Here is a 27,669-nt window from a genome sequence, read left to right on the forward strand (position 1 = left end):
ATAATTGCTATTTTCAAACATGATCTATCTAAATTGATTCACTTTTCTTACCTATAAGTAATTATTATAATATGAAACTGAAGAGTTCTTTTGAACGCGCTGATCTCAGGAACTACGAGACCGATTTCGAACCGATTTTATATAGGCTATAATGTTCAACAAGCGAAGTTGAAAGCAAAATTAATAAATTGAACAAGTAATAATAAAAGCATACCTTTTCGGAAAATCCCTCATTCTTAACATCAGCGTGGATTGGTTGAACATTATTCGTGACAATATCAAGAGAGCCTACAGCGTCACGTCGTCGTCTACTGCTTTTTGGAAACTGCATCAAAATAAATTCATGAAAAATTACATAGGGTTATAATTAAATATGTTGATACATGTTTTCATTTTCTGTATGTGAGACGTGAATGTTTGTATAAGATAATAAATGAATATGCAAATAAATAATGCATTACACGTAACATATTTAAAAAAAGTCTCATTTTCAAACAGGATAATTTCATTTTCTAATAAAGGAAAATCCTATTCCTTTGGTTATTTAAATTTAACTTTATCTTTACTTTTGTTTAATTTTATCAAATTTAATCAATCTGTATAGCTGAGAAAAAGGAAAGTGTTAGTGACATATCACACTAGCGGATTGCGAGCGGTTTCAAAGCGGAGCGGGTGCGCAACGAATACGTTGCGGGCGCGCAACGAACACGCCGCGGTTGCGCAGCGAATTCGTTGCGGACGCGTCATTTTGTATACTCTCGCACAAAAGCCAGCCCTTCCGCCTTGCCTAACTTCCATTCAATATTTCCATCGTTTCTGTAGCACTCAATTTTTTAACCGTACTGTGGAAATGCACTTACTTAACAGTTAACTAAAGATGTAATAACAACTGGAGTTGTTAAAAAAAGGTGCTATAAAATTGAATTACTAGGACTTTTAGAATGTACCATACATTCCAAAAGTATGTAACGACTGACCAGTATAATCTCTCCCATAGCAACGTATGTTATAAAGAGATTTTGTGAACCTAATTATGAGCAAAGTGATAGTGAGTTGCTGGTTGCTTGATAAAATTTTCTATTCACTGCTATTTATCTAATAATAAGATAGCCCTGTTTTAGTTAAGGAGCTTTAACATTTATTTCACTAATGAACTTTCTTAATGAGCAATTAAGTTATCTGATTGCATTTCGACCAAGATTTAATAGATAAAACAATACCCTAAACATTAACATGTTATGAAACTCGTAAAAAATAATGATCTCATAATTATTATACTATCACAAGTTATAAGTAACAACCAGCACGGATTCCATTTTGTTAATGAGTGTACATGACTGCGACGTTAAACGTTGCGCATCTGCCACGCGTCCGCAACGAATTCGCTGCGCAACCGCAACGTATTCGTTGCGCACCCGCTCCGCTTTGAAACCGCTCGCAATCCGCTAGTGTGATATGTCACTTATTTCTTCGCGACATGTTATAAATTATAATAATTATAACTTATAATTATTAATATTCAAGAATAAAATGCAATACAATAAAAATGATTCAGTACTGATTTGTTTCCTACTGTATTTAATGTTAGTTCTTTTCAATATGATTTTAAAAGCTTTCTATTACCATGTTTATCACAAATACTGTAAATACAGTACACAATCAAAAACTATTTTTATTTATTTATAAATCTTTATAAAAACATACCTTATATTGTGTGGAAATAAAAGAAAAACTGGATACCAAAAACACAATACAAAACCAATTCATGTTTACAAATGATTTATTTTATATAACCTATAAAATGTTTAATATTTTCGATAAATTGAGGTTGGGGAATAAATTCAGAACATAACATATGTTTTCAAGTCGAAAGGATGATTAAATTATTGATTTTAATAACTTCTTTATTTTTTGTGGACGCACATAATGATGTAAGTAATAAATTATAATTATAATAAAGTTTTGTTTATGTTTTGTTTTATAAAAACAAAAGACATAATTTCTTGTAAGTACCTACCTCAAAACCTAAATCATGACTGAAAAATTATATATTAAATAGCATGACTATGAAAACCATCATTTTGACCGCCTCCTTTGTACAGTGGTTGACGCGTGAGCGTAGAACCTAGGGGTCCGTGGTTCGATTCCCGGTGAAGACGAAGAAAAAAAATGTCTCGGTCTGGCAGGACACAGAAGGCTGATCACCTACTTGTCCCTAAAGAAAATCGATCAGTGAAACAGTTGTATGGATAATGCATCTGCCCCTTACCCCACTTGGGGACATGGGACTTCACTTATGAAAACTATCCATAATTATACCTACCTAATATTATGTTGATAAAAAGAACTTATGATAAAATACATTTAAAAACTTATACATAATAATTTTCGTAATTTAATTTTAGAAAATTCAGAATGAAGCAGATTTGCAATCAGCGCTAATGCCACAAGAATTAAATCCAGAATTTGTTCCAGATAAAGTAAGTATTTTAATAATAATTAAATGGAAGTAAGGAAATTTTATAAATGTTACTCATTTTGAACACCTATCGATAGCCTTCCTCGCTAAATGCTATCTAACACCGAAATAATTTTTCAAATCGGACTAGTACTTCCTGAGATTAGCGCATTAAAACGAATAAGCTCTTCAGCTTTATTATTATAGATTTACTAACCGATTTCTTTCGGATATTATATGTCAAAAAATGAACAATTTCACATGCTTATTAAAACATATTATCGTAAATACAACCATATTATATACCCTTATTTCAGGATGGTCCTCTCCGTGCAATATTTCCAATCAGACAGCGACGTGACGTATACGACACGACATCGCTATACGACACGACGTCGCAAGTGAGGTCGTACAGTCGTGTCGTTGCAAGCGTGGTGTTGGCTATATCAACAATTGTTGAAATTGTTGTTTATATATTGGAAACTTATTGGCTTATTTAATTAAAAAAATAGATGACATATTCATTTATAGACCCTTATTTGTTATCTACTAGCTGTGCTCTGGTGTTTTACCGGCATTGCTCTGCTCCTATTGGTTTTAGCGTGATGATAATTATAGATCCTATGGCCTTCCTGGATAAATGGACTATCTAACAGTGAAATAGGTTCAAGTCGGACCCGGTTCTTGAGATTAGCGCCAACAAACAAACAAACTCTTCAGCTTTATAATATTGGTATAGATTAGCGAGGCGTTAATTAATTCTTGCTCGTCTCATTCCTATGGTATTTGGGCTATATAATATTCCATCAAAATTGGTCCATAATTAGGTATAAGTTAGGAAAATATCGTAAGAAAATTACACAATATAATCCACAAAAAATAAGTTTATAACGGTGCATTTACATCAATCGAGCGAATGCTCATTTTAACCCCACTATATCACATTATTTTACTGTAAAAAGGCGTAGAGCATTATTTCGTTGTTCTTAAGACGTTCAAAAAGATTCTATGATATGTTCTAATATTGAACAACACTGAATACGAGTTTTCGTTTACACTAAAAGATCACGAAATAATGCTCTTACTCTGGCTGTAGCTCTATGTCCGCTTATTGTAGCTCTTTATGCTTTTATCTTTAAAATTACGCAACAGATTTTGATATAGTTTTTGTAAATATATAGTGAGAATTTATTAGGTTCTAGACATAGTAAGTGAAGCCGCGGGCAGAAAGCTATACAAGGCAGAATGTAGAGGCTCTGCTGTTTTTCCTTGTTCTTTTTTTTTTTGGCAGAACTATAGTTAGTGTCGCAATTCTGGGAAAATATAATAGAAATAATTCCTTTTAAACTCACAACCGTTAATCAATTGAACCCAATTTAATAACCACAAATACGCGTAAACTTTAATCAGTGGTTACGGCTATCAAACGGTCCATATAAATGGGCGGACATCTTGGCAACAGCAGCAGCAAAATGAAGTGGCTTGTGTTGTTGTGTGCTGTTCTTGCATTGCTGATCCCTGCTTTGGTAAGGGTTTTTATTTATTTTTATTATTAGGAATACAGGAATTGTATGAAAATCCTTTAAAACTCGACTCGACTCAGCTCCGGTCGGGTAGACAATTTTCGTATATTTTTAGGTACTTTTTTTACAAAAAAAGTAAAACTTCAAATCCGTTATAGCGTTTTCGAGTTGTAAGTTAACTAAAGGTAGCAACTTTCTTATATGTAAGTAGTTAAATATTTTGTAGTGATTTTCTATTTATTGTCACCTGTCATAAATTGGTGAAGAGAAAAAATTTGAAGTAACGTTTATGAACTAAAATCTAAAAAGTTTATTGTGTCTACGTCTAATAACGTTTTATATTAATATCAAGATTAATATTAATATCACAAATCCTTGTTCCAAAAAATTCTTTTTAGAAGTTTTTGATTCAATAACAATAACTGTATAGGTTTTATTGAAATCCTTCCGCATGTTTGCAGTCCCTCAAAATAATTTACGTGATTCCCTTAACTTCATTATAATAATAAACAACATACCAAGATATTCATGTTTTGAGACGAGGAAAACAATAATCCATACCTACTAATATTATAAATGCGAAAGTAACTCTGTCTGTCTGTCTGTTACTCAATCACGCTTAAACTACTGAACCAATTTGCATGAAATTTGGTATGGAGATATTTTGATACCCGAGAAAGGACATAGGCTACCTTTTATTGCGTAATATGTACCACGGGCAAAGCCGGGGCGGACCACTAGTAGGAAATAATAATAAAAATACCTGTTCAAGCTACTCGCAAATATCTCGGCGAAGTTTAATTAAAATCATAACTACGCGTCAAGGCAGGCAGTTCCCGTTATAAATTAAACTATGTACCAAGATATTTCTCTGACGTTTTCTATGTAATTATAATAATAACCAGAAAATTTGGTCAATTTGTAACTATAATATGTATATAAGTTTGAAAACAACCTTTGTTGAATAGGTAATGAACCAAATTTATTGTTTAATTTGATGATAATTAGTAGATATTATATTTACAAAGATTACAAAGAAATATTATTTTCCGTACGAATATGAAAGATCAATCGACATGTCCACGAATCAAAATTTCAACGACAATTAACATCTAGGTACCGCATTATCTTTCATTGTCTGAACACAGCCTTTTTATTAATACATATATTATAATAAATACGGATGTGTGTTAGTTTGTCTTTTCTTCTCGTCGAAATAGAGCGATCTAAAGATATATTTTTTTTTATCTATCTATAGATATTAAGGAGGCTAGAGCGTGACATAGACTACTTTTGAGACAGAAAGCTAGTTGATACATTCTTTTCTATTCTTTAAAAAAATATATTTATTACATTTTAATGTAACAACAAAATATCAAATTCAAGAAAGCTAGCATTAATTATTGACGATGTAGTAACATGTAATTCTAAATTCCAGGGAGACCAGCCAGCAGGATTCGTTGACTACACTGGGAGGTATGCTGAACTGGCTTCACCTGTACCTTCAAACGTGAATGTAGACGATCTGGTAGCGAGTCTCCGGGCCGCCAGCAACCATGCCTGATAACTGACCGACTTTATCCCACTAAATATTTGATTTGGATCAAAAACTATGTATGCTTTGTAGGTTAAAATTGTTTATTTATTAAAGTGTGAAGCGTGCTTTTGTCATATGTGTTGTGTTTTATTTGATTCCTTGGGATAACATCGGTAATTGAGAATATAATTCGGTTGTATTTTTATGGGTGTATTTCTAAATTCAATCGTTTATTGTTTTATCCAGATTTGAAAATATATCCGTGAAATTATAAACATAAATGCTCATAAGGACTAAGGTATTTGTTAACATCATATCATACATATATCTATTGTATTTATCTTGTTATTTTGATAAATAAATAAAATAATAAATATTATAGGACATTATTACACAAATCGACCTAGTCCCACAGTAAGCTCAATTAAGGCTTGTGTTGTGGGTACTAGGCGACGATAAATATAAAATTTAATAAATACATATATAGATAATAACACCCAGACCCAAGAACAAATAATTGAGTTCATCACACAAATTTTTGCTCTGACCGGGGATCGAACCCGGGACCGTCGGCTCAGTAGGCAGTAACTTTACCACTGCGCCAACCGCGTCGTCATAATATTATATTATTGTCCTTTGAGGCTACCTTATTATAAAAAAATATAAAGTACCATGTTAAATTATTAAATTGTGTGAAAATTCATACAAAATCACATAATAGCTTTTAATTATCTTTTAGCTGAGCAAAACCGTTGACTAAAGCTAGTTAATCAAGTGATATATTTGCGTCGAGAAGGGAAAAGTCTTTCGTAAATAAGGTTGATGTCAGACGGGTGCGGCCGTGGTGCGTCCCTCCTCGCACCTCTGCCGATAGGAATATAGTCGTATGGCACCTGAAATATATTATTTTTATTATTATTTGGTAATTATTATACTGGATTTATGTTGAAATAGGATAATGCAAAGTTCTGTTTGAATTCTATCGATTGGATCACAAATTTTGTTCTGCGTAGGGATCGTTGAGTGACCTACTATAATTATAAAAGTTTGGTTAAAAATAAAGCTTTTCAAACACAAATTGAAAATGCCTGTATACAGTGTACAGTATTATTTCATGAACATTGAAATATTATATTAAGCGCTATCTCCTTAAAATTTACAAATAAAATTCAAGAATAAATATAGGTAGAGTCCCGAGAACACACCTAAGATATTTCAGTTCTGCATTTGCCAACGACTGATTTTCACGAACCTTGATGATTTGATTTTAACATTGCAGTTTACTCTATTTCTATTTAGAAAGGCAATAATTAAAAGAAGAGAAAAGTGTATTTTCCTATTTATAACAAAAAGGTTCTCCATAAAATATCCTATTACTCATATCAACATCATATATTATAATATCTCTACGCGGAAACGCATCAAAAGGACACAATAGGACAGAGAATCGATCGGCGCTACAGGTGTGGAATTCTGCTCTATATACTGTTCAGAACCTCCATTTTGTGTTTATTATAAAGGAAGTTATATGGATTTTATATACGTTTTTGCCCTTTCACGGAGAAATAACTGATAGGGAAGATAGAGCATCCTATACTTATTTATTACGCGAGTGAAGGCATATTTTTTTGCTTCTTTTTTATAATGAATATTATGCCTAGGAGAGATCGCTTTTACTTACCAATTACCATACCTATTCTTTATGGTGAAGAATATACCAAGTATTTTTAATTTCATTTTTTCTTTACTAAAAGGAAATGTTATGATTTCGTTTTTTTAAAACTGAAGTAAAGTTTGTTATTTACTTTCATAAAAAACTACGTTCCTGCAAGCTAATTTTTATTTATTTTATTTTATAACATTTATTTCAGGTAACAGACTACGTAGGTAATGTCTACGTAGATAATGAATAAACTAAATAAAAATGACTTCAAATACCAGAACATATTTACCTGCGCCACCACGCTCACAAACGCCACGATCAAAATAATCGTACAAATAATTTTCATAGCCGTCCACTTTTATGATCCGATGTTGAATAACTCCGCAAACTTCCTCCTAATTGAATTTCGCAATTTTGAAGCAATTATATTTAAACCAATTAACTTAGAGCAATTGAGTCAGACGGTAACCTTTGAGACTGTAATGTTAATGTTATCAAAATATTATTGTAGTCACAACTCACAATTAGCGGTTATTATACGTAATTTCATAAAGATTAAATTTCAACATTTTGTGTTCTATGTTATTACATAAGTCTGAAAGAAGATTGGAGATAGATTGTCTATTATTCTGATGTCCGCTTGAAGACTATTCGTATTCCACTGTTCGTATCACGATGAATCCATTCGAGAGAACTGCAAAAAATAACAAAAACACTCGAAGTATTTGGAAGGATTTTAAGTAGAAGTAGAAAACTTAGCAATAAACTTATAAGACGTATAAGAATATACTTATACTGATTATTTATATTATAAAACTGAAGAGTATAATTTGTTTGTTTGAATGCGCTAATTTCAGGAACTACTGTACCGATATCAAATTATTTCACTGTTGGATATGTACGTGATGCCTGAGTGATATAGATTATAGACTATTTAAGTACCGCGGGCGAAGCCGGTGTGATCCTTATTCTGACACTAGCTGTTCCCCGAGGTTTCACCCGCATTGATCCGCTTCTGTATGGTCTTAGCGTGAGTATAAATAGCCTAAAGGCTAAAGCCTTCCAAGATAAATGGGCTATCTAACACCGAAAGAATTGTTCAAATCGGACCAGTAGTTCCCGAGATTAGCGTGTTCAAACAAACAAACAAACTCTTCAGCTTTATAATATTAGTATAGATTTAACAGGGACATAGGCACTTAAACATTCACAACCCAAAATAATAAGTTTAATCCTGAATCGAGTTACCAAAATGATTTCGGAATCCAACATTTCACTGGAGGAAAATAACCTTCCACAATTAATCAATGGGCAATATTGCAGAAGTCCCAAATTAGGCAAGGAAAACTTATTCTTTTAAAGTACGTGATAATTACAGAAATACTTTGTAACATTTTAACGACCCTTGGCTGTAGCACCAAAATATGATAATTTAAGTGTGAACTAGGTATTTTCACTACATAGGTATTATTTTTTAATAATTAATTTCAACACGAGCGTGCTTTGCGTTTATGAACATATTTTTAAACATATGCATGATATTATTTTTAATGCTAGCTCATTGACGTACATACTAATACATATTAAAATATTATGTGCATACTTTGTGTAACTTACTTACTTACAAAAGTAGTAAGTTTACTTAATACACAACCTTCATCGTTTCGTACAGCACATTGAATTTAGGTAGGTATAGGTAACAGCATTATTTTTTTCTGAGATCGACAGATAGGCATACCTATTAAATATTAACGCCTTTCAAAGTAGGTACGTACTACTTATATATACTATTACTAACTACTTTTACTACCCGCTATTAGTAAGTAGTAGGTATTATTATTTATACATTGACAAAATGTGATGACAATACAAAATTACCTTTAACGTTGCAAGATTACATCAATACACATTAAATTGTTTTATTTAAATTTCATCACATGGCAATAGTCATCAAAACAGTATGGCATTGTAAAAATCTCGTTAAACGTACATTCAAACTTTATATCTCGATCGAACTCCGGTTGTAAACTAAAAAATGTGACTACCACAGTCTCTGAAATGGGTTTTGTGTTGACATTGGTCGTACTGTCCCTTTATCCTTTTATTTTTATGGCTGCTGTAAGTGTATTGCTTATTTTAATAGGAAATAATTCATTAGTAACATGACGGAAAGGGTGAATAAAGCTGGCGTTAGCAAATACTAAATCTATTTAATATGGTAAAAAATTTTGCAGCATTCCCTTCAGAATATGTATACCTATTATAGAAGATATATATGCACTACGTATTTTTAGACGGATCGTTTTATCTAAATAACGAAAGTAATAAATTTATGAATAACACAAAAGTACATCGTAAGACTCTACAATCTACATATCTAATTTCCAAATTCTAATACTGCTTTACTCCTACTACTTAGGTAATATGGTTTCATTCAATAAGATTAGGTTGGTAGTATGATTATAATATCACGTAGGTAAATACATATCTATAGATCCTCTGTGATGTAATTATCAGGACAAAAAAACGTTCAGCAATTTACTAAAGCTTTTCGGACTTCACAGGACAATTTATTGCCTTGATTATAATATGCTAATTCTTTTCCGGGATGGCGAATAAATTTATGTTTGTTTTTTCGATTACATCAGGCTCATTAATCTTAATTTAATTTTAAATTGCAGCCACAACAACCAGAAATAAACGATCAATATGAAGTATCGCAAAAATCAGACACAATAAGCCTACCAAATTTTTACCTATCTGAAGAAGTAAAAATTTCCAAAGATAAAAGGCTTGAGCAAAATTTACAACCTATAAAACCTACATTGAAGATAACCTATCAGATATTTCATATTCTGACCGCACCAATCGGAAAACTTCTAACGGAACCCAAAGTTCTGATGGTTTTGAAGAATATTGGTACATGTATAGTTAATGGAGTGATGGAGATTATTTCTTATTACTTCCCTGCTCCTCTTATGCCTTTAATAGCGACTGCAGCAGGCATGTTGATACCTTTTGAACCCGTAGTGACGTTACGACGAAGAATGCCTGTCACCAGTTACAGAAGAGCTATAAAAACTGCTGTAAATAGCTTTTTGGATACCTTTGGTTCATATAAAGTGCATGATTTTGATGACGATCCTTATATGACTAGGCGGTTTAATAGAAGATTTTTAAACGGAGTATCGGAAGAGAAACGTAAACAGTAAAATTGTTTAAACATTGCTTTGCAAATTTCATTCTGGATTTGTTAGTAATATTATTGTATTCTGAATATTATTGTCGTTCTTATAATTAGTAATTAATTGGTTTGTAAACAATGGTGTATGAAAAATCAATTATAAAACTTGTTTTAATTAAATTGGGTGTTACATTTCACATCAATTGAATTTTTGATTCATGTTTCTTTTTCAATAATGAATGAAATGTGTACTTATACATTACATACTTATATCATCTTTAATATTACATATTATTTATTTATTTATTACAGAAGACAGTTAAGCCCTACTATATCTTTACAGTAGTGTTTAATTACCTTATTAACTATAACTGTACATTTAAAAAATTAAAACAATGATATTATGTACAATTACTTTAGACGCAATCAATTTCGTGTGTTATTCGACATCTAAATCAACATTAGCCATCATAGTCATTGTTCCGAAGAATGGACAGAAAAACGTAGTTTTCACAAAAGTTCCTCTTCCCTCTCTCAAAGGTTTTGGCGTTATATTAGCTATAAATACTCTTTCAAACGGTTTTTTCTTACGATTTGGCTGTTTACGCTTAGGACCAATTCTTTTGACTTCTGTAGCATTGACTTTTTTATCTGTGCTGTTTTGTAAATTTTTTCTTAAATTTGGAGAATATTCAATACCTTGCCAGTAATGTCGGAAGCCATTTTTGTCCATAAAGACTCTTTTAGTGGGAAAGTTGATGTTAGAACGTTTTTGAATGACATCCTTGAAATGATCTCTGACTATATGAATGGTCGGTTTTAGAACGTTGTATTTCTCGTTTTTGAACGTAATTTCTGATATTTTCTGTAAATCTATGTGTTCGGGAAATTGACAGACTATTGGTTGGTACTGAAATAAATATTTTTCAAATAAAATAGGAAAAGAAGATCGAATAATCGAAATAAATAATGAATATTAATTTTTCCTATACTTAGTAATTAATTTAAATTAACGATGATTCCAAAAATGTCAAGCAATATCTACTAACCTATTTTGATTAGTGTAAGTTTGTATCTTGTAGATAAATCGTTGTAACTCGATATTTTTTATATATCCGATAAGAATACTTACTAAGAAAAAAATGTGTGCGTGTACTATAGTGTACACACGTAAGAAGTGAAACTTCTTTATGACCTTATTTTTCAAAAAAATAATTTACTATATGCAACTTTACAGAAATACGTCGAATCACGCGTGGAGATGGCGCGTAACAGAAAAATGTCACGCGTAACGAAAAAATGTTACACTAAATTTTTTTCCAACCCCGATAAAGAAATTTCACTTCAATAAATTTATTAAAAAATGCGATATTGCAAGCAGATCGAATATCACCTATAATAAAATTAATTAATTAATTTCTATACTTACGTAGATATATAAAACACACAAGGTAATAAAAATAGCCATGACGAAGCGAATAGAAATCGATTGAGCAGGCTTTGTGATTATTTTGATATTAACTTGTATGATTCAAGCTAAGAATTATGACTGTAATGAAAATGGCTGATTGTATTTTCGCAAAATTAGAATTTAGTATTCAATTAATTGAAATTCAAAATAAGAGCGTGCTGTGTATGTCAGAAGTGAAACTTCTTTGGCAGGATTCAAAGATACCAAAATCGTCACCTTAATCCATGACAATACCGTCATGCCATGACGCAACCTTAAATTTTACTCTCAACGCGAATGTTTGAACGTTCATTCATAAAATACAAAGCCTCACACTTCCCCACTATGTCTCTGTCTGTCTGTCTGTCTGTTACGCTTTCCCGCTTAGACCTCACAACCGATTTTGATGAAATTTGGCACAGACAATCTTTAGACCCTGAGAAATAACATAGGCTACCTTTTATCAGAACACCACGCGGGCAACGCCGCGGGCGGAAGCTAGTTTAATATAAAAGTGAGAACCGATCACAACAATATAACATGCTTGCAAGTTGCTTTGTAATATAAAGCAATAGTTCAACATTTTCTGGATATTACCGTTGGGTAGGGTGAAAAATAAAAGACGGTCATTTCGATCGAATAATAATAATTTATTAATTACCAAGTCATAATAGTTTGGTTGCTAGAAAAAATAATAAAAAAAATATCTAAAAAGGCATTTATTAATGTAGTCATTTAATACAATACGTGCAAATTTCTTATCATGCGTCTATTAAATTAAAAATACATTAATTTAAAGGCATCTATACACTCAATGAAACAGTTTATATTTACCAAGATAATTTTATATTCATAAGTGTATACACAGCCTAATTGCGACAGGTTACCGAAATAAGTTACTCAATATATTAATTTAAGATGTCTTGACTTTAAAATCATTGTTTTTATGAAAATTAGGCCTTTCATAGGTGGAATAAATGAAAAATAGGCCTTTTTAAGGTACGTAATAAAAGAGTAACTTAACGGTACCTGACAGCTACGAATTTTGTTACATTTTAAAGGAAATATGCAGTTTATTTTGACTAGTTATGGTGGATATGTCACTTCAATACCTAAGTCAGTGGGTAAGAACTACGCTATTTTAATTACAATAAGAATTACAATTACATTTGCTAGTTTAGAATATCCGAATATTACCAGATATAAATAACCCTTTAAGTAAATGTTTTTTAGAAAACATTTTTTATCTGTGGCCTAGACTAGTGCGCTGTCAAAACGCTGATGACGTTTCGATTTTTTTTTATTTGAAATTGTTTTTAACGTACCATAATTATTAATTCGAAGAGTCCGTAAATAGTATGATAATTATCTATATTGTCATTCATAATGCTTTTTATACCATGTTTTTTATGCAAAATTTTAGGTTATGTTTATTCAATATTTATGGAAAAGAATGAGTTGTGTAAAACAGATTTTTGTATCAAATTAAACATTTAAAAAAGTACTTTTGCTTATTAGCTCAAATCTGATATTTTAAATAACGTTTGGCAGCGTAAAAATTAAAATTCAGTCCTTACACAAAAAATTGCACCTCGATAGACTTATTTAGAATTTTTATAAGATCATGTTTAAGCTCTTAGTAAAAAAAATTGTCAAGTAAAAAATTGCGAATATCTTCGAGAGAATTATAAAAAATATTTACATGGATCTTGGATTGCTGGAATAGATTCGAAGTAATTTTCACTGGTCGTGTATAATAACATGAGATTGTATTTACAAATTGTATTTCTTAAGATTCACTCCAAATCTGATGATATTTTACATGTACAGTAAAATTGTATTGTCAATATTAATGATATGCTATCAAATAAAAAGTTTTTAGAAACATATAAAAACGTCTATGATATTTTGTAATTGTAATCGGATAAAGCGTATTACTTTTTCAACAAGATGATATTATAATATCATCGAGAGATCTTTTTATTTAGGTACATATTTTATTAAAAAATATCTAGAATCCTAGCTAGATGGTTTATTTAAAATAACTATCATTAACGAGATGTATTATAAAAAATAAAAATAAATAAATAAATTGAAATTTATTCTGTAGTCTATGAATCGAATCCATTCCAGCAAGCCCATAGACAATTAATCTAATCATATTGCAGTATCATAAGTCAAAGTGTCAAAATTTATTACAAAAATTATTAATTATGAAAAATATAATCTATGTGAACAGCTAAATACGATAGCTATCATATGAAAATATATTTACTTATACTATTATTGTATAGATACAATACTGAGAATGGAAAATCTAAATTAAAATGGAAGCGAAATAAATATAAATTAGCTAATTTATACTGTAATACTTAATATTTAGGGTTCATATTTGTTTGAGCCTCATTGGCTGGGCAATTTTGAATTGCCTTCGTCTTGTTCGAAGATATTTTATAAGTGTTTTCAATTGAATATTAAAAATCAGCTTTAATATTTTATGATATAATTATATGCGTGAAATGTCATTTTGACAGTTCATATCCTAAAAAGTTTTTTTTTGTGATGATATTCCCATTGTAGTAATAATTTTTGATACAATTGAAATAATGTTCTTCATTTACAAAATAAACAAAATCTTCGTCACAGAAGTCAACATTACTTACAATAATTATGATCATAGATGTTCTTATTACGTCCTTATTAGATTTGTAGTATCAAACATATTAATAATATCCTTACTAGGAAATAATCTGAATCATTATGAAAATGAAGTAACATTACAATAATATTATTATATCAAAAACATGTATTATAGTAAATTTAACTTATTTTACACACCGATATTACTAACTTAATTTTTATAAGATTTCAACAAGTTAATTTCAAAATTAATCAGTTTATTTTCCAATATCTAATATTATCTTATATTTCAACATTGTAGCTTCAGGTATTTATCATATATATATAAAGCTACACTACCACTGACTCACTGACTGACATCGGTTTTCTCGGAAACTACGCGGAAAGTGGGGGGGATAATTATGTGATTGTGTAGAGGTGCGCCGAGTGAGCAGAGGAAAAATATAGCGATCTCGATCATCTTCGAAAACCAAGTGGACCCCTGGAGGTGCGCAAAAACGGTGGTACCTGGAGGGGGGGTGTCTGAACAAAAAATGCTCGGAACTGGTGGCGATTACCAGGGGAGGTGGAAAAATGGGGATTTTCGCGAAAACAAGATGGCCGCCGTACTTTGCCAAAATCGCCGTTTATGAATCCTTACGCCTCAAATTTGGCACACGTGCTCTGTGCGAGCCGGCGAATCGATCGGTGTCCCGTTCGAGTGCCTCCGGGCCCCCGTTTCTGACTTTCATACATTGGAAAATCTAACGGCCCGCGAAAACGGTGCGAGTTGGGTGGGGGGTCCCGGAACTAAAAATGATCACCACCCTGGGACGCTACCAGGGAGCCATAGTGGGACGCTCGATTTTGGAATTTTTCCATTTTTGGCGCAAACATAAAAACGTAAATTTAGACGAGGTGGCGCAACGCGGAAACACACTCACACCATGTTTGTACTCGCCCAGCTCCCAGGATATCCAGAAAAATACGAAATCTTAAACTTTCCTTCATCTCGCGAAGACGGTCAACGGCCCGCGCAAACGGTAGCAACTGCATCTGGGGTGCTCGAACTAAACTTGGAGTAGACCTCGAGCAATTACCACAGATAGTGAAAAAAATTCAAAATGGCGGAAAAAATGGCCGCCGCCATACAAATGCTAAAATGGCCATCGCTGGTCGGATAGCGCTGAAACTTGGCACAGGGGCTTTAATCGAGCTGCACATTAAGTTGGCATACTCATAATCGAGTTTTCACTGCTGGTTTCCGAGTTTCATACAACGCGAAATTCGACGGCTCTCCGAAACGAAGCCAGATAGGTGAGGGGTGTGGAACTAAAAAATGATCAGAAACATGGAGCGCTACCAGGGCAATCGAGAAATTTCAAATTGGACGCAATTTTTTTTTCAAAAATGACCAATTTTTCAAAGCAAGATGGTGGCGCCGGTTACTTTACGATCGGTCTGAAAATTGATTTATGTGCTCTAATCGGCCAAATTTACAAAACTGCATACTCAGAATTTCTCTCCGACCCTCGGTTTCCATTTTCCATACATCACGAAATTCAACGGCTCTCTGAACCGGTGGCAGGTAGGTCGGGGTCGCCGAAGCAAAAAATGCTTCGAAACCTGGTCCGCTTCCAGGCATATAAAAATTTTTGGTAAAAAGCGAAATTTTTTTTTCGAAAATTTTGTATGGAAATTTCCATAGTAGGAAGGGTAATTGAATAGCAACGGCAAAAGACGGCGCCGCGGGCTGCTTGCTGCCCGCGCACCGCGCAACCTCGAAGGTCGACAGCCTCCCGGAGTAGAAAATATTTATTAACTTTTGAACTACCGCACGAGCCAAGCGAGCGAAGCGAGCGAATCACGGCAGCGGCTGGCGTAAATATTCAAATAGGTAGCGAGGAGCGAAGCGATGAGCGAGTTAGGTTAACTTTTGAACTACCGCACTAGCCAAGCGAGCGAAGCGAGCAAGTCACGTCAGCGGCCTGCGTAAATATTCAAAGAAGTAGCGAGGAGCGAAGCGACGAGCGAATTAGGTTAACTTTTGAACTACCGCACTAGCCAAGCGAGCGAAGCGAGCAAGTCACGTCAGCGGCCGGCGTAAATATTCAAAGAAGTAGCGAGGAGCGAAGCGACGAGCCAGTTAGGTTAACTTTTGAACTACCGCACTAGCCAAGCGAGCGAAGCGAGCAAGTCACGTCAGCGGCCGGCGTAAATATTCAAATAGGTAGGCGAGGAGCGAAGCGACGAGCGTGTTAAGTAAACTCTTTAACAGTTTATTATGAAAAGTTACTGCCCGCTATCGATTAGACACCTCAAAATGATGAAATTCGGGGATCACGTTTCAAGAATTTAAATTTTGGTAAAAAGCGAAATTTTTTTTTCGAAAATTTTGTATGGAAATTTCCATAGTAGGAAGGGTAATAGGAATATAGCAACGGAAAAAGATGGCACCGCGGGCTGCTTGCTGCCCGCGCACCGCGCAACCTCGAAGGTCGACAGCCTCCCGGAGTAGAAAATATTTATTAACTTTTGAACTACCGCACGAGCCAAGCGAGCGAAGCGAGCGAATCACGGCAGCGGCTGGCGTAAATATTCAAATTGGTAGCGAGGAGCGAAGCGACGAGCGAGTTAGGTTAACTTTTGAACTACCGCACTAGCCAAGCGAGCGAAGCGAGCAAGTCACGTCAGCGGCCGGCGTAAATATTCAAAGAAGTAGCGAGGAGCGAAGCGACGAGCGAATTAGGTTAACTTTTAAACTACTGTACTAGCCAAGCGAGCGAAGCGAGCAAGTCACGTCCGCAGCCGGCGTAAATATTCAAAGAAGTAGCGAGGAGCGAAGCGACGAGCGAGTTAGGTTAACTTTTGAACTACCGCACTAGCCAAGCGAGCGAAGCGAGCCAGTCACGTCATCGGCCGGCGTAAATATTCAAAGAAGTAGCGAGGAGCGAAGCGACGAGCGAGTTAGGTTAACTTTTGAACTACCGCACTAGCCAAGCGAGCGAAGCGAGCAATTCACGTCAGCGGCCGGCGTAAATATTCAAATAGGTAGCGAGGAGCGAAGCGACGAGTGTGTTAAGTAAACTCTTGAACAGAAGCGACTTTAGGGCGATTCCCAGTCAAACAAAAAAACTACGTAGGTTAAAAACTATTAAAACTACATTAAAAAAACCGACTTCAAAAACGGAAAAGTAGGTTCTTATTTTTAGTGCCGAAAGCATACTGAATTTGATTTTAAACGAAGCTACTAATGAAGTTTTCAATACGTAATAATATACACATCTTCACACATTTATTGAGTGAATGAGATGATTTATAAACGTAGGACTTACACCAAGAGTAGTGTAGTTTTTATATCGAAAATAGCCAATTTTTTGTATTGCGAATAATGTAATTGAATTATGCAAGTAGGTAGTTCTTGTATCAAAAAATAGCGTAGTTTAATAAGTGCTTAGTGCTTGGCACCGACTTCAAACCTATATAGTGAATAACACAAATAAATAATATGTAGTAATTAATTATTTTTTACTTTTCCGTTTTTGAAGTCGGTTTTTTTAAAGTAGTTATTTTTATAGTGTAACGATATCTAATTCGATACACCCTTTGACTGTAGTCCTATGGCTTTCACTTAGATATTTTTAGTGCCGAAAGCATAATGAATTTGATTTTAAACGACGCTACTAAAAAGACTTGAAGTTTTCAATATGTTTTATACATCTTCACACATTTATTGTCTTGAACAGTTTATTATGATTATTTTTCCGACCCAAATATCGACAATAGGAAAAATCACTCGCGCTTCGCCCTCGTGATTTTTTAACCTGAAAAACTTGACTCCTTCATTTGTTTGCAACGAACCTTTCGGAAAATACCCGATAATTTTGAAGCTCTTGTGGTATTATAAGTGAAAAAAAGTCACCGCTGTGACACCTCAAATAAATGAAATTCGGGATCACGTTTCAAAAATTTAACCAATATTTGAATAAGTAATTTATATGCAGTTTCGACCGACTGTAGAATCGCTGTTAGCAGATGTAACAAATGGACAGGAAATTCGAATGCATTTTCAAATGACTGAAGATTTCTGCCCTGGGATGAGCCGCGAGCTGCTTGCAGCTCGCGCACCACGCACCCTTGAAGGTGGACAGTCTCCCGGAATAGAAAATATTATAATGGGGAATTTATAAGCACTTCCGATTGACTGTGGAATCGCTGTTAGCAGATAATAACAAATTGGCTGGGAATTTTAATGCATTTTCAATTGACTGAAGATTTTTGTCCCTGGGATGTACCGCGGGCTGCTTGCAGCCCGCGCACCACGCGCCCTCGAAGGTCGACAGCATTTCAGAATAGAAAATATTTGAATGGGGAATTTATAAGCACTTCCGATTGACTGTGGAATCGCAGTTAGCAGAAAATTACAAATGGACTTGGAATTCTAACACATTTTCTAATGACTGCCCTATTGCTTCAACCCAGGGGCAAAAGGGGCTCGCGGGCTGCTTGCAGCCCGCGCACAACGCACCAGCTAGTTTAAGTATTATAAAGTTGAAAATGTATAGGTACATATTTGTACTTCATTTATATTTATTTATCGTAAAAGGTCCGTATGACATAAACAACTTTTTTATAAAAAAAAAAAAACAAAAATATTTTTCTGTAAAAATCCAGGTTATATCTACAACAAAAAACATTAAAAAATCGGAAGTTTGATAAGAAATAATACAAATCCATAATCTATTGATTTTAAAGTATACAATAATAAATTAATCATACAAACAAACAACATAACAATTGAAATCTAGTAATTGCAAAATTTGTTCAAAATTTGTGTATGAATCGATTTCCTTTACAATTTTACTTTATAAGGAATCGAACCCAGACCTTATTTATATTTATTTTAATCATTATACCATTTTTTTCATTTTACAGGTATTTTTTTCTTTTAAACTCATTAAGTATTTGAACTTTTTAAAACGCAATAAACTCACAAATTCAATGTTATACTACAATAATTCCAAAAAGATTCATTTATTAAAAATAAATTTTACAATCGTATTACAATCCAAACTATACAATATTCAACAATTGAAAATGATCGTTTTTTAATTTTCTACATATACAAATATTTCTTCAAATTCACTAAATACATTTAACAAGAAATTCTAGACGAATTTATATTTAAAGGTACCGTTTTTATTCATAAGTTTTTAAATTGATTTTAGTCACATATCAAATACTTTGAAGTTTTCATCCATTTTTATGTATGAGAACATTAAGACCCGCTATAAAGAAGCAATAACCAATGTTTAAAAAACAATTTAATATGTAAAAAAAAACTGCCAATACTATAAGAAAATCATTATAAAACAGCAGATTAAACTTATTAAACAGCAGGTTATTTATAAACATTGGTTATTTTACAGCATTTTATATACAAATGGTCATTAAAATTGACAACATACAAAAAAAAAACAGAAGCACCACAAATGCTTTTTAGTCACAATCAGTATAGTCGTATAATCCGTGCCAATAATTGTGGCATATTGATATAATCCGTGCCGATAATAATGGCACATTGAAAATTATTTGTACCAAGAATGGCACATTCAAATTATTATCTGTGCCAATAATCATGGCATATTAATATAATCCGTGCCAATAGTTGTGGCACATAGATATAATCCGTGCCAACAGTAATGGCATATTCGTATAATCCTTGACCATCCCTGCCGATAACAATGGCATCGTATAACCTGTACCAATAGTGATGGTACATTAAAATTCACATCCAAAAGCTTAAAAGTCCATCCAATATTCACATTTTAATTCACGTGGAAAAGCTTTGAAACATTTTTTCACTTGTCTAAGACTTAGTCCAGTCAATGTTCGTATTTTCACTAGAAACTTAACATTTATTAGTTTTAGTGCCAAATTCGTGCAATATATCGCACGCCATTTCAAGGTCATTTCGCGTAATGCCCAGCGCTCTGACGACTATGTCTTTGGGATAACCTTCGTCGACTAGACGAGCAATGTAGTCGAGATTTATGTTTTCGTAGGAAACGTTATCGTTGTATTTTCTTCCGTGCTTATCGTGGGTTAGGGGGTTAATTCTTTTTGCTGTAAAATAAAAAAAAATATTAGGGAGATTATAATGCATTTAATTTTAATATGAAACAGTCAAGAAAGAAATTTTAATTATATCCATCAAAGGGGTAAAATTAAATTCCAATAAAAATTACAATCAAGCATACTGTTTTGAAATTTGCTTTGTGTCAAAAACATTTGAATTCAAAAAAGGTGGATCCAATTCTCACTAATTAAATTAGGCAAATGGAAAAAAAAATCTACAGTTAATATGTTTACAAGTGAACAACATCATAAAAAAATGTGTGCGTGTACACACGTAAGAAGTGAAACTTCTTTATGACCTCATTTTTCAAAAAAAAATAATTTATTATATGCAACTTTACGGAAATACGTCGAATCACGCGTGGTAGGGATAAGAAAAAGATGGCGCGTAACGGAAAAATGTCACGCGTAACGAAAAAATGTTACACTAAATTTTTTTCCAACCCCGATAAAGAAGTTTCACTTCAAAATTTTCAAAACAACTTTCCCATTTAGATATTGTAGAAAACGATTTCTTCAAGATTTTTATTTAATACAAAAAATGCACTAACCTTCCTTCTCATTACCCACATTTTCATAGGGGGGATCCTTAACATCCTCCGAGGGGAACTTGGGCATAGTTGTCGACTTTGTTGGTTGATGGTCGATACTTGTTGTGGTCGGTAATGAGCGTTGTCTTGGAGGTGCTCGAGTTTCACGGTCCCGATCGAAACTGACTTGTATTCGGTCTGGAAAAATTAAATTTAAAAACTTAAGAAATGTATGTAGATCATTAATATAAAAATTAGATATATTATATTTATGTATTAATGTTACGTTCTGCTGTTCTGTTCCGTGTTTTATACGTACATAATATCATCAAGGGCTCATTATGTATTTGTATTATGTATGTGTAAATGATATAATCCCGCTTTTTATACTGCACTTATTTCACAAAACGATTCAATTGTCCACATCATAGTATGTATTTTAAGCGGTTATATTGGTATAAAAATATTGTTTTAATAAGCTCAAACAGTAGTTAAAATAAAGAGAATAAGGAAGTTTAAATCACAATTTACGCATAGTAACGCGTAGTTTTCAATAAAATCATGAGAAAAATAATAATATGTGCATGTGTTTGTATGTGTGCGTACGTGTACGTGTATATGCGTGATAAATGCGTATATTTTTCACAATAAAAGTACATTTTGGAACACTTACCCGGTTTATCCGGTCGTTCCGGAGGTCTAAACTCCGGGTGCCGTTCCAACACTCTATTTTCAGAGTTGGACCGTTCCGATCTATCCCTATTGTCCAACCGATTGTCGAGTCTATCGTGTATGTATGTTTGTCTGTCTGTTTGTTCTATTGGAGGGGCTGGTAGCGGTCGACTGTTCGATTGAGGCGTGCAAGCACGTCGAGGTTTCTCGAACGCTCTAGGGTCTGGGGGTATCTGTGAAATAATGTTTTTGGTTAATTGGCGGTATAATCGATAAGATTTTTGATGTTAAATGGCTAAATTTTCAACAACACTTAGTTAAAGCGATATCGTAGGTTAGTCATCAATGAGAAAAGAAAGATTATCTACGGAGAAAAAGATTATCTGCTTGTAAATAATAACTTACAAATAACGCTTATAAATATCATAATTCAGCGCGTAGCATAATCTCTTTACACATTTCTGAATACAAGTTATAGTGTTTAATACTTTAAGCAAATTATTATTCATAATAAATTTTCAATTATAATCCTTATCAAGTAGATAAGGATTATAATTGAAAATTTAGTTTATTAAATAACTGTTATTACCACTTCATGTCTCGTATCAATGATGCCTGTAATAGTTTCTGTGGATCCTGTGATGACGGATGTAAGCTTGTGTCGCAAATCTGGCTCAGGTTCTAAGGAAGAACGCCTTCTGGGGTCTGGAACTGATATTTCGTTTATATTTATGTGTGTTACAAACACATTTAGTTCAATGCATTCATTGATAAATTTAAAAAAGATAAATAATGTTACTGACTAAACTTGTTCGCAATTTAGATCACTTAGAAAACACGCAAGTAACATAATATGTAATATTATGTGGTTAGAACATTGAAATAACTTTATGTACTTGCAACGGTACAGACAAGGCACGTAGCCCGAGCGCATTTTGCGTATGCTTACTGAACGGAGCGAAACTTTCGTACCAGGTAGTCTATGGTAAAGTCACTTACTTATAATAGAGCTTGAGCTGTAGAGTGTAGAGCCATATTATTAACTTACTTATAGAGCTGGCAGCGGCTATATCCTGCACGCTAGAGGCAGCACTAATTGTCATAGAGTTGTAGAGCAACATTAATACTTACTTATAGAGCTAGCAGCGGCTCTATCCTGCACGCTAGAGGCACAACCTACAATAGAGTTGTAGAGCAACATTATTACTTACTTATAGAGCTAGCAGCGGCTCTATCCTGCACGCTAGAGGCACAACCTACAATAGAGTTGTAGAGCAACATTATTACTTACTTATAGAGCTAGCAGCGGCTCTATCCTGCACGCTAGAGGCACAACCTACAATAGAGTTGTAGAGCAACATTATTACTTACTTATAGAACTAGCAGCGGCTCTATCCTGCACGCTAGAGGCACAACCTACAATAGAGTTGTAGAGCAACATTATTACTTACTTATAGAGCTAGCAGCGGCTCTATCCTGCACGCTAGAGGCACAACCTACAATAGAGTTGTAGAGCAACATTATTACTTACTTATAGAGCTAGCAGCGGCTCTATCCTGCACGCTAGAGGCACAACCTACAATAGAGTTGTAGAGCCACATTATTACTTACTTATAGAGCTAGCTGCTGCTATATCCTGCACGCTCGAGGCCGCTACAATAGTTTCAGCAGGTGAAAGACTCTTTCGTGGCGGTAGAGGCGGGGCTCTTAACTCTCCATACGCATTTTCAGTAGGAACTGGAGCTTTACGAGTGGCTCTGGGTGAATGTCTTGGGGAAGCTCCGGCTGATCTAACTCCGGGTCGGAGTGCGTCTATTGTGGATGTTGCTGCGTTAAATTCAGCCCAATCCTAGTGGGAATACGGTTGATTATGATTTGGTTGTAAAATAATGTGTGGTTTACTTTGTATTGCACTTATGAATGAAAGAAAAATATGAATTCGACATAAATTTGGACATAGTGTCGTCACAGGCCACAGCTTAATATGTGATTACTTATTTTGTTGTATCGTTATTTCATTGAAGTTATAAAATTAAAGTAATCGATGTGATCGGTGTGATGTGTTACGTCAAAGTGAACATTGTATCGTCTAAGCGGTTACGAAGTCTACATTTATATTATTGCTTTCACTGATAAAAACAGTAGTTTCATTTTCTCTCGTTGTATGATATAATGACTTCAATATAATGTGTTCTTTTAATTATTATCTCTGTTTGGGATAAACATTTTTATTTGATAGAATGCTAGGCATTTTGAAATAATTTATCAAATAGTTGAAACAGACAGATAAATTAAATATTAAGCAAAACATCAGTATACTTTATGAATGTTATATTCATTGTTAACATTTCACTTACGTAAAATCTTCAGCTTAAATATAAATGACTGAGAATAGAAGTAAAATCATATAGATAATTGAAAATAAATATATTCTTTAGTTTAAGAATATAAAATTCTGTTTGCTGTTTTTAACGTGATAAAAAATCACTGAAATAAGTTCCAATACACATAAGACTTGTGAAACTATGCAAAACACAAAATAATATAAAATGTCGTTAAATAATAAAAAATATAAACTAAAAATAGCAAAGGAAACAAAAACAAAAGCCACATATCACCCAAGCGTATATTGTCAACATTCAATTACACTTAAATAATAAATAATCGAAAAAAAATCATATAAAAAATAAAAATAATACGAGTAACTTAAACTTAAGTCTAGAAAACTTAATAATACCCACACTGGGATAAATAATTACGCCATTTTTTCTTCAGAAAAGGAAGGTACTGACAAATGTTTTGTCCCTTTCTTTCTATGTCAAATTGTATGTGAGTGAAAGAGACATATTAACGAAATGAGTTCATCATATTACGTAAAACGATACTAATTTTGAGAATATAAATCAATCTCTCTCTAATTTTTTTATACAATATATTGTTCGAAAAGAGTATTTGATTAAAATATTGAATTTATATTTCAATTATAATAAGTACAGTTTATAATATCATTGTCGTTACTAAGGATATTTAATTTTGTATAAAATTATTGGATTAAAATGAAATTCCTTTGTTTTAGCAAAAAATAAAAACGTACTAACCTATTATTAAAACTAGATTTACACAATATTCAAAACTGCATTGAAAATAATAAAGTCACTTAGCGTCTACAAAATATACAATAAAACGAAAAAACTAAATAATCAATTTAAGTACGTTTATTTAATTTAAAATAAATTAAAACAGCTGCGCAATATATTTCCGAATATTCTTCAATCTTACCGATTTAATACTTTTACTTTACCGTTAAAAATTTATCAAAAAAACTACAAGTAAATTTTATAAAAATTCACGCATCAAATGAACACTAAACGACTAAGCTAATACAACACAAAATGCATTTAAACAAAAATATAATGATTAACGTAAAAAATAAATCGACACAAGTATGTACACAACAATTTCGAAGGGACTAGCCATATCCATTCGCAATACGATAGAATCCAAATCTCGGTATCTTTAAAAGCGATATATGTATAAAATAATTTTATTATGAAAACTATTGGGATTTGTATAGTATTATCATTCTGAATGTAAAATGTTTTGATCAGTAAAAAAAAATAGTGGGCGTCGAGCACACGTGTCAGAATTGAAACTCCTTTGGCAAGATCCAAAGATACTAAAATAGTGGCCTTACTCCATGACGTGACGGTATTGCCATGACGCGACCATGAAATTTTACTCTCAACGCGCCTAAAGAAATTTCACTTCAAAATATTATCTCAGTCAGTCTAGTTTAGTCTTTAAATCCTCTGAAAACATTGATTTCACACAATATTTCTTTGTACTATTGATCGATTTTAATACAAAGAAGGTATGTAATTATAAATTCAACAGAATGTTATTTTGCACATTATTTTTATTATAATATTTCGCTTTTATAAATACCTGGTTAATAAAGCGAACATAACGACATCACATGCAGAACAAACATTCGTATATCAGACGCTCACATGCTATAGTTACTTAAAATGTTACGGAATGAATTTTACTGACTTATGTAAAACAAAAAGGCAAAATTCTTTAATATTGTAATGTACCACTTTGATGAAATTAAATTCAAAATAATATTATTATCAATAAAAACTTCAATTCATCTGAGTTTTCATCATATTTAAATGTATAAAAAACAGTAAAATATATCAAATATGAACGTACGATATATTACATGCAACATTCCATATAAAAGCGAATGGATGTGTCGAGTCCCTGTTATTATTTTAACTGATAAATGCAATCAATAAATTATACATATTCGTATAGTTAATTTAATTAAACTAAATGTTGTTATGTTGTTTGATTTGTTCAAATTATACTAATCTTAAGTATATTTAGAATAATAATTATTTGTGTAAAACTATAGAAAAGTCACTGGAAAAAAAACTTAATTTATGAAAATTATTTTAACGAATTTGTTTCTCTTAAAGTATTTAATACTAAAAAATTATAAGCAACAATCTATAGTAATATGATAAATAATGAAATGTCATAATTTAAACTGATTTTTATCAATAAATTGTAATTTAAAAAAATCATTTATTCAATTTTATTTAAATTTATCAATATTAAATTAAAAAAATATGTTTTAATACATGTTAAGTAATAACGTGAGTCGAATATAATGCGTCATGGGTATGAAATATGAAATAAGTAATTATAATAAAAAAAACAAGGCGGACACAAACTTATTACATATAGAATAAAACGAAAAACAAACAAATCAAACAACAGGACAAACGGATGGAATGTCTATTATTATTGCGTGAAAAGAATGGCTAGATCTATTTATTTTAAAACACTTTTAGATAATTTATTTATTTTATCAATACATATAAGGGAATTAGTCAAATTCATTACTATAAATTAAAAAAGATATATTTTTTTTGTATTAATAAAATTTAGGATATGTTCGAATTCCGCCTCGTGATCGATTTTTTCTCAAAAAAATCTCATTTATAAAGAATAAAACTTAACATTAAATTTGTAAACTCCTTAATAACAAGACACTAATCTAAAAATTTGTAGTAAAAACCTTCATAAATATCATCAAACCAAACTTTACTCTAAAAGGCTCGTTTTATATTAAAAATTCACAATACATTGCTCGCTACATATCAACAAACTAGCAGTGCTTCGTTGTTTACCCGCATTGCTCCGCTCCTATTGGTCTTAGCGTGATGATATTATATAGCCTTCCTCGATAAATAAATTTTTAAATTCGAGTTCCTAAGATTAGCTCGTTCAAACAAACAAACTCTTCAGATATTAGTCCATTGAATAAAAAGTTCTAGAGTGCGTGAGTTAGTAACGTAAGATGTTTCTTCGGAAACATGTCAAGAGTCCCTAGGTAATAAACATACTAAAACCCCGGGCCACTAGGAGGAGCCCCGGAGTGGGGGGAGGTGGGAAATGGGTCCATTTTTTCATTTTTCGCTTAAATCTCAAAACCGGTACATGTTAGAGAAAAACTTTCAAGGAAAAGTTGAAAGGCCATAAAATTATCTACAAGATGTACCTAAATCATTTTTTCCTATATCCTACCGTTTCTGAGTTATACGCAATAAAACATGATTTTGGCTCAAACAATTTCCACATCAATCGATCAAAAAATATTTCTTTCTTCCAAAAAACTCAAATGTGCAACTGGTGACCGGTACTGATAGATTGCTCTTAATTAGGTCTATAATTGGTAAAATAAACACATTCCTCCATGGAAGCCTTTAGGAGGAATCGATTGTCAAAATATTATATTAGGGTAGTTTGAGTTACTGAACTTGATCTTTTTATTTTTTTCTTCCAAAAAACTCAAAAGTGCAACTTGTGACCGGTACAGATAGA

At 32.6% G+C, this 27,669-nt stretch overlaps 5 protein-coding genes and 2 long non-coding RNA genes across 8 annotated transcripts in view; 3 read left to right on the forward strand and 4 right to left on the reverse strand.

The window, feature by feature from the left end:
• The window catches only part of igl (IQ calmodulin-binding domain containing protein igloo), a 547,908-nt gene that overhangs the window by 126,193 nt on the left and 394,046 nt on the right, over window positions 1-27,669 (forward strand). The window lies entirely within an intron of this gene.
• LOC149476537 (uncharacterized) lies at window positions 3,928-5,638 on the forward strand. Its single transcript, XM_089711674.1, has 2 exons — window positions 3,928-3,984; window positions 5,420-5,638. Exons 1-2 carry the CDS (start codon window positions 3,931-3,933, stop codon window positions 5,543-5,545), a joined length of 180 nt encoding a protein of 59 aa, XP_089567800.1. The 5' UTR covers window positions 3,928-3,930; the 3' UTR covers window positions 5,546-5,638.
• LOC149476538 (uncharacterized) lies at window positions 6,289-7,527 on the reverse strand. Its single transcript, XM_089711655.1, has 2 exons — window positions 7,471-7,527; window positions 6,289-6,411 (listed from the first exon to the last, which is right to left on the reverse strand). Exons 1-2 carry the CDS (start codon window positions 7,525-7,527, stop codon window positions 6,289-6,291), a joined length of 180 nt encoding a protein of 59 aa, XP_089567781.1.
• LOC149476539 (uncharacterized) lies at window positions 9,240-10,393 on the forward strand. Its single transcript, XM_089711961.1, has 2 exons — window positions 9,240-9,299; window positions 9,863-10,393. Exons 1-2 carry the CDS (start codon window positions 9,240-9,242, stop codon window positions 10,391-10,393), a joined length of 591 nt encoding a protein of 196 aa, XP_089568087.1.
• LOC149476540 (uncharacterized) overlaps window positions 13,126-27,669 on the reverse strand; it is a 203,568-nt gene continuing 189,024 nt past the window's right edge. Inside the window, exon 2 of the long non-coding RNA XR_016317821.1 lies at window positions 13,126-13,713. This is a non-coding gene — a long non-coding RNA (uncharacterized LOC149476540). The remainder of the gene's footprint in view (window positions 13,714-27,669) is intronic.
• The window catches only part of Cbl (E3 ubiquitin-protein ligase CBL), an 87,293-nt gene continuing 78,599 nt past the window's right edge, over window positions 18,976-27,669 (reverse strand). For both annotated transcript variants that reach the window (XM_089711759.1, XM_089711760.1), the window contains exons 10-14: window positions 23,386-23,623; window positions 22,364-22,485; window positions 21,776-22,007; window positions 21,124-21,300; window positions 18,976-20,560 (exon numbers count right to left, since the gene is read on the reverse strand). In XM_089711759.1, coding sequence (XP_089567885.1) covers window positions 20,346-20,560; window positions 21,124-21,300; window positions 21,776-22,007; window positions 22,364-22,485; window positions 23,386-23,623 — 984 coding nt within the window. In that variant the 3' untranslated portion in view covers window positions 18,976-20,345. The remainder of the gene's footprint in view (window positions 20,561-21,123; window positions 21,301-21,775; window positions 22,008-22,363; window positions 22,486-23,385; window positions 23,624-27,669) is intronic.
• On the reverse strand, window positions 24,387-27,091 carry LOC149476542 (uncharacterized). Its single transcript, XR_016317815.1, has 2 exons — window positions 26,832-27,091; window positions 24,387-26,799 (listed from the first exon to the last, which is right to left on the reverse strand). It is a non-coding gene; the product is annotated as an uncharacterized LOC149476542 (long non-coding RNA).

This window comes from Colias philodice, chromosome 27, assembly GCF_061535455.1.
Source record: "Colias philodice isolate Cphi_HAF_F1 chromosome 27, ilColPhil1 Martin Lab GWU primary, whole genome shotgun sequence".
Lineage (NCBI taxonomy): Eukaryota > Metazoa > Arthropoda > Insecta > Lepidoptera > Pieridae > Colias > Colias philodice.